We start from the raw sequence: 7,872 nt of genomic DNA on the forward strand, positions 1-7,872 counted from the left end.
CCCCGGCAACGGCGCAAAAAACTTGGTGCACGAAATTGTGATCATCAACAATGGCGCCAATACACTTGATAGCGCTCCCAAACATGAATCACACTTTGTCACAACTTCGCACAACTAACCAGCAAGTGCACTGGGTCGTCCAAGTAATAAACCTTACGTGAGTAAGGGTCGACCCCACGGAGATTGTTGGTATGAAGCAAGCTATGGTCATCTTGTAAATCTCAGTTAGGCAGATAATAAATGGTTATGGAATTTTTGAATAGTAATAATAAATAAACAGAAAATAATGATGGAAATACTTATGTAAATCATTGGTGAGAATTTCAGACAAGTGTATGGAGATGCTTTGTCCCTGTTGAATCTCTACAACATACTGCATTCTTACTTTCAATCCTTCTTACTCCTTTCCATGGCAAGCTGTATGTAGGGCATCACCGTTGTCAATGGCTACATCCCATCCTCTCAATAAAAAAGGTCCAAATGCTCTTGTCACAGCACGGCTAATCATCTGTCGGTTCTCGATCATGTCGGAATAGAATCCATTGATTCTTTTGCGTTTGTCATAACGCCCAACAATCGGGAGTTTGAAGCTCGTCACAGCCATTCAATCCCTGAATCCTACTCAGAATACCATAGACAAGGTTTAGACTTTTCGGATTCTCATGACTTTTCGGATTCTCATGAATGCCGCCAACAATTCTAGCTTATACCACGAAGATTCTGATTAAGGAATCCAAGAGATATGCGTTTGGTCTAAGGTAGAACGGAAGTGGTTGTCAGTCACGCGTTCATAGGTGAGAATGATGATGAGTGTCACGGATCATCACATTCGTCATGGTGAAGTGCAACGAATATCTTAGAATAAGAATAAGCCAAATTGAATAGAAAATAGTAGTAATTGTATTAAAACTCGAGGTACAGCAGAGCTCCACACCCTTAATCTATGGTGTGTAGAAACTCCACCGTTAGAAATACATAAGTGATGAAGATCCAGGCATGGCCGAATGGACAGCCCCCATGAACGTGATCAAAGGATCCTAAGGTAAACCAAAAAATAATCCAAAGATGTCTAATACAATAGTAAAATGTCCTATTTATACTAGACTAGCTACTAGGGTTTATAGAAGTAAGTAATTGATGCAGAAATTCACTTCCGGGGCCCACTTGGTGTGTGCTTGGGTTGAGCTTGAGCTTTACACGTGTAGAGTCTTCTCTTGGAGTTGAACTCCACGTTGTAGCGTGTTTTTGGCGTTCAACTCTGGTTCGTGACGTGTTTCTGGCGTTTGACTCTAGAATGCAACATGGAACTGGCGTTGAGTGCCAGTTTGCATCATCTAATCTCGAATAAAGTATAAACTATTATATATTGCTGGGAAGCTCTATATGTCTACTTTCCAATGCCGTTGAGAGCGCGCCATTTGAAGTTTGGTAGCTCCAGAAAATCCATTTTGAGTGTAGGGAGTTCAGAATCCAACAGCATCAGCAGTCCTTTGTCAGCCTTTTATCAGAGTTTTGCTCAGGTCCCTCAATTCCAGCCAGAAAATACCTGAAATCACAGAAAAACACACAAACTCATAGTAAAGTCCAGAAATGTGAATTTAGCATAAAAACTAATGAAAATATCCCTAAAAGTAGCTAGATCCTACTAAAAACTACCTAAAAACAATGCCAAAAAGCGTATAAATTATCCGCTCGTCACAAGATTTGGTGGTCAAGGATCTCTATCCCTATCACTAACCACAATATGAGAATTGACAAGGATCAACCTTATTAAATCATCCTCTAACTAATAGTAAAGGAAAATCAAATGAGCTATATCAATCCTAGTCCATAAGTCCTAACTCTCCACTAATTCAATTAGTGAGAACTAAAGTCAATGGATCCCAATCATCAATTACTTGGACATTAGTAACTCAAGAGTTCCTAAGTTACCTTTCCAAGCCAAGAGCATAAAATTCTACTCTAAAATCCAACCAAGCATTTCATCAAACACTTGAAAGCTATAAAAGAAAAGCATAGTAAAATGGTAAGGAAAGTAAATCTACACTACTCACTTACAAGTAATTAAACAACAACAATTAAAGGAAACAAGATCTACACGAATTACCTCAAATTGCATTAAAGAAAAATAGAGGAAGAAAGAGTACATCAACAACAAAGTAAACAATTACAAGAATGAAATACTAAACTAGAGAGAAGAGATGTAGGGGGAGAATTACAAAAGGAAAAGTAAATCAAAGCATAAATTAAACCTAGATCTAAGAACTAAACCTAATTCTAATCCTAATCCTAATCCTAGAGAGAAGTGAGAGCTTTTCTCTAAAACTAACTCTAAACTAATCCTAATGAGTATGAATGATGGAATCCCCCTTTGCTCTTCAATCCTTGGCCCTTTTAAAGCACCTTGGCGCCAAAGTTGGTTGCAAACTGGGCCTCACAGCTCCTGAGAATTTGCTGGGTGCGAATTCTTTTAAAATTCAAGTATTAGCATCGACGCGTACATGCACAGCACGTGTACGCGTCCATGGGCCATTTCGCAGAGTGCGCGTAAGTAGGGGTGTAATCGGTTCGGTTTGGTTCGGTTTTGGACCGAAAACAAACCGAACCGACCTGATCGGTTGAATGCTGATATCAACCATTCGGTTGGTTACTCTCTGGACAACCGAACCGAACCGAACCGAACCAACAGCGGTTTGGTTCGGTCGATTTTTTCGGTTTTTTTATACCTAATAAACAGAATTTAAAATATTATAAAATAAAATTTAAAACCTTCAATAAACCAGAATAACAAGAGTATATCATATCCAAATCCAGTACAAATTCAACTTAATTAAATATAAAACAAAGGCAATTAAAAATGTCCAAAAAAACAACAAAAATAAACACACTTTAAACCACAACAGTCACTTTAAAACAAATAAAAACCAAACAGCCAATCAACCAGCATGCTTAATCTGAATCCACACCAGACTCATCCTCATCTTCTCCGGTTGGTGCAATTTCTACAAAAATAAAACAAGAAAATCATTATAGATTATAAATATAATATAGATTATAGATTATAAACATAAACCATGAAAGGAACTACAAATTTATTTTTTGCATACCTAATTCAAGTTTCTCAAACTCTTCAATAAGCTCCTCAAAATCAGTTGTCATTGGAGAAGCACGAAGCCAATTTTGTGTGCATATCAATGCCTCAACTGTCTTTGGAGTTAAAGAACTCCTATAGTTGTTAAGCACTCTTCCACCAGTGCTAAAAGCTTATTCTGAAGCAACAGTTGAGACCGGCATTGCTAAGACATCTCTAGCTATTTGGGATAAGATAGGATACTTGCTAGAATTTACCTTCCACCAATTCAATATGTCAAAAGTATTTTGATCACCAGGCTTCTCTAAACCATCCATCAAATACAAATCCACCTCATTCTTGTTGATGATTTCATGAAAATGCACCTCCTTAAAAAAATCACCAGCCATGTCGCCATCAGGTACTCCCACATCTGATGCACCATCCATTGTTGTTGAAATAAAAGATCTTCCCCATTATTTGCATTCATATAGCATTCAAACATCTTGGAGAAGGTTTCTTTCACTTTTGCACCCAAAAAATCAGCATCATCCTTATCATATAGCTTTTCAAAGCTAAAGTTGACAAACTTCAACTTGTATCTAGGATCAAGAATCACAGCAACAAAAATCATCATGTTGATATTTTTAATGTTACCCCAGTACTTGTCATACTTAAGCTTCATCCTCTCAGCCATACTCCCAAGCAATGGATCTCGACTACCACAAGAAGCTTTGAACACACGCAAAATCTTACAAAACTCATGAAAATATTGAGAAGAAGTCACAAGCAAACTACCAGACACACTCTTTGTAACATCATGAAAAATTTTCAAGAATTCCATAAAGTGTTTTGCATTGTCCCAATCAATATTCCTCGGAATACCACCTTGCATTAGAGCATATTCTGTATCTCTCTCCCCTAGCCTCTTGAACGCCTTTTGAAACTTCAAACCACTTTCAAGCATGGTGTATATAGAGTTCCATCTAGTGGGAACATTGAGTTGGACAGTACACTTGTCTTGTATCCTAGCTTCTTTAATGAAGTTTTTGAACCTATTCATACGACTAGGGGAAGCACGCACATATCTAATAGCATTTCTTATCTTGCTAATAGATTCATGCATCTCTTTCAATCCATCATTAACAACAAGATTAAGAATATGTGCACAACACCTAACATGCAAATGCTCTCCTTTCATAGGATGTAAATTCCAATCCTCCATTCTAGTTCTTAGGTAAGATATTGCAGTATCATTAGAACTAGCGTTATCAACAGTAATTGTGAACACTCTAGATATCCCCCACCCCAAAAGACATCTCTCAATCTTTCTACCAATTGTTTCTCCCTTGTGGTTTTTAATAAGACAAAAATTAATAATCCTCTTTTGCAATTTCCAATCATGATCAATGTAATGAGCAGTGAGACACATATAATTCAGATTTTGCACAGAAGTCCAACAATCAGTAGTTAAACAAACAGATTGATTCGGTTGCTTGAACACAGTTTTCAACCTATTCTTCTCACTAATATAGAGATTCCAACAGTCCTTAGCAACAGTAATCCTTCCCGGAAGTGGAAATCTAGGTTGCACAATACTCATATAGAATCTAAATCCCTCCCCCTCAACAAACTTGAATGGTAGCTCATCAACAATTATCATCCTAGCAAGGGCTTTTCTACACATTTCAGCATCAAAAGTAACTGCAGTAAATACCCCTTCACCCTCTTTTTTTTGTTGGAAGGTAAGGATTGTTTGACTAGGGTCACCCGACTCCCTAGGAAATTTTTTACATTGGTTTAACAAATGATAACGCATATTAGTTGTACCATTTCTATGAGAGTCACATGCATATGATGCACCACACCAATTACATTTAGCCCTAGGATGTGATGGGTTGGACTTAGGATCCCTTGTAAAGTGTTCCCAAGTCCAAGATCTAGGTCTAGAAGGTTTTCTGTTACCTTCATTAGCTTCATCCTTGCTATCCTCTTCATCAGTTTCCACAGTGCTTGGAGATGGATTTGTTGGAGTTGCTCCCGGATTTGCACCCACATTAGTTGAATGAACCTTCCTCTTCTTTGATCTAGGATGGGGCGGGGGTTTGGTAAGCACGCCGCTGTCCGTTGAAGAACGTACCGCGGACTCAACAATTTCACCCCCAACTTCAGGCGTCCGCTCACTGGGCACCTCATTGCTTGTTGGCTGCATATATATATAAACAGAATTTAAATTCATTAACAGCTCTAACAGACCACCAAAACAAGCATCATTAACAGCTCTAACAGACCACCAAAACATGCATCATTAACAGCTCTAACAGTCCAACAAAACAAGCATCATTAAGAGTCACCAACTGCCATATAATCAACAGAATTTAAATTCATTAACAGCTCTAATAGACCACCCAAAAATATATATAAATATGAAGAGATTAAAATAATATACATAAAATAAAAAATAAAAAAACCAAATGAAGGTGCATTCTTGAAAGTCCCCAAAAGCAGAAGCCATGAGCCCATGACCACAAAACATTCTATGGCATGTATAAATAAAAAATCATGCATTTATATGATCAATCAATTTTTGCTCACCCAAACATCATGAACCTCCAGCAATACTGCTTTAAGATTTAATTCTCAAGCATGTATTATGCATGAATGTATATGTGTTATCTAATTCATAATTAATCTGTAATAAGACAAGCTAATGCATGATCAAACCTAATAAGACAAGCTAATGCATAATTATGTATATGTCTAACCCAATCTCTAATAGAAACGCTAACGCTTACTACTAATAATAATCACTTTAAAACCTTTGCATTGGCCGAGAATAACATTTGCTTCACAAGCAAGTGATGTGTTTCTTGTCACACAGTTAAAAATAAAAACAAAAAAACCTTCAGCAACTTTCACCTTCATGTATGACAACTCATCACTTCTAAGTTCTAAGACTACTCACTTTTTGTTTCTGCTTCTAATATTGGATAACTTACCTTTCAATACAACCCAAAACCTTTTCTCAAATCAATCAAAAATAGTACTAGTGTTAAGGTGGTCCATAAATTCAGAATAACAGCACCCTTTTTGGGTCTGAACTTCCCTGCAACACCCTTACACTATTAATTATCTCATATTGGAAATCACTCTTTTTTTTTCTTTTTAAAATATTATAACCCTCAAAATTTAGGGTCAATAGCATTATATTTTTATTTCTCTGTTTTTAAAATAGAAAATATGTTTTTCAAGCTAAATGATTCGTCAGTTTTCAAAATAACTAGACAGGTAGGTAATATTGAAGATTAATATTGAGCAACACAAACAACAAAACTCTGTTTTGTTCCAACAACAAAAACTGTGACAGAGAGAGAGACACACACAAATCACCAGGTATTAAGAGTAGCTGGTTAGGAAACCAAGCTTCCAAAAACTGGACTAGACACTAGACATCAAACATGGCAAGAAGAAATAAATATCAAATTGCACACTGCAAGTTAAAGATATTCTGGTATGTAGTATTAGTTCTAATTAAGCAATCTAACAGCAAAACTTGATCATACTCAATTGCCATAATCCAATGATTTTTTGTTTCTTTTCTTGCCTAATGTTCCAAATATACTACTTCTTGGCTCTATTATCAATGCATAATCCAATTTTCTTTAACAAGCATACATAGTTTAACCTTTAGAACAAGTTCAGATTCATAGGAATTGGTATAAATAAAATTATCAGTAGCAGCAACAACAATAAATAGCTAAATTAGAAGCAACAACAACACTTATAACAGCTACAATTCAATAATGCACTGCAAAGATTCACTTATAGCAGAAGTAACAACAAATTCATTATCAGCTAAAAGCTAAGAAGCAAAAAAGAGGAAGTAAAATTCAGAATTTCTAAAAAAACATAACCACAAAGGCACAAACAGAATTTCTAAAAATCATAACCACAAACAGAATTTGTAAAAACAATTGTTCAGGTTAAATCAAGCATAAACAGAATCTCTAAAAATAATTGTTCAGAATTTCTAACCTCCGAAGAAGACATTGTGGAGTTGCTTTCTGCAGGAGATGGCTTGGTGACAGGAGTGCTCGGCGCTCGAGTTGGACTGCGACGGCCACTGGAGTCTTTTTTGGCGACTGGACTGCTGCTCGGTAACAGGACTGCTTCTCGGTGAATGGATTGCTCCTCGGCGACGGCGACCCAGCGAGGCAGTGACGGCGACCCAGCGACGGCGACCCTGCGACGGCGATGACTGAAGAGAAGAAGAGAGGTAGGGTTCTCCTTCAGGGTCTCCTTCTCTCGAGCATGGTGGAATCGAAGGTGGAAGTGTGGAACCGTGGAAGAGAAGAACAGCAACAGAGGAAGAAAGCTAGGGCTCCAAATTGTAATTTCGCGTAAAAGAGAGGAAGAAGGCCAGGGTTGTGTGTGAAGTTGCCCTTTTATACCTAGGTTAAAGGGCAACTTAGTAAAAACACACCATTGAACCCTCATTTTTCGGTTCGGTTCGGTTCGGTTCGGTTTCTTCCGAGTCAACCGAAAACCGAACCGAACCGATCGGTATACTTCGAAAAAAACCGAAAAAAACCGGTTTTTTCGGTTTTCTGATCGGTTGTTGTAAAATTCGGTTCGGTTCTGCGGTAATTTTCGGTCCGGTTCGGTAATTTTCACCCCTACGCGTAAGCGCCTGGTGCGCGCACGTCCATGGGCGAATTCAATTCTTTGGCTTTTCATGATCTTCTCCACTTTGTATGCTTTCCTCTCACTCCTTTGATTCTTTCCTAGCCATTTTCAACCTA

At 37.6% G+C, this 7,872-nt stretch overlaps 1 protein-coding gene across 1 annotated transcript; it reads right to left on the reverse strand.

Moving 5' to 3' along the window:
• Positions 1 to 2,748: 2,748 nt before the first annotated feature.
• LOC112794976 (zinc finger BED domain-containing protein RICESLEEPER 2) lies at positions 2,749 to 7,567 on the reverse strand. Its single transcript, XM_025836935.3, has 3 exons — positions 7,106 to 7,567; positions 3,108 to 5,276; positions 2,749 to 3,002 (listed from the first exon to the last, which is right to left on the reverse strand). Exons 1-2 carry the CDS (start codon positions 7,565 to 7,567, stop codon positions 3,408 to 3,410), a joined length of 2,331 nt encoding a protein of 776 aa, XP_025692720.1. The 3' UTR covers positions 2,749 to 3,002; positions 3,108 to 3,407.
• Between the last annotated feature and the right edge of the window lie 305 nt (positions 7,568 to 7,872).

Source organism: Arachis hypogaea, chromosome 4 (genome assembly GCF_003086295.3).
Source record: "Arachis hypogaea cultivar Tifrunner chromosome 4, arahy.Tifrunner.gnm2.J5K5, whole genome shotgun sequence".
Classification (NCBI taxonomy): Eukaryota; Viridiplantae; Streptophyta; class Magnoliopsida; order Fabales; family Fabaceae; genus Arachis; species Arachis hypogaea.

Bases quoted from the DNA above. Each gene is read 5' to 3' on its own strand.
- LOC112794976 (XM_025836935.3), bottom strand. From the start codon at position 7,567: ATGAGGGTTCAATGGTGTGTTTTTACTAAGTTGCCCTTTAACCTAGGT. The intron at 5,277-7,105 runs GTTAGAAATTCT...ATATATATGCAG, and splicing joins CCACAATGTCTTCTTCGGAG to CCAACAAGCAATGAGGTGCC.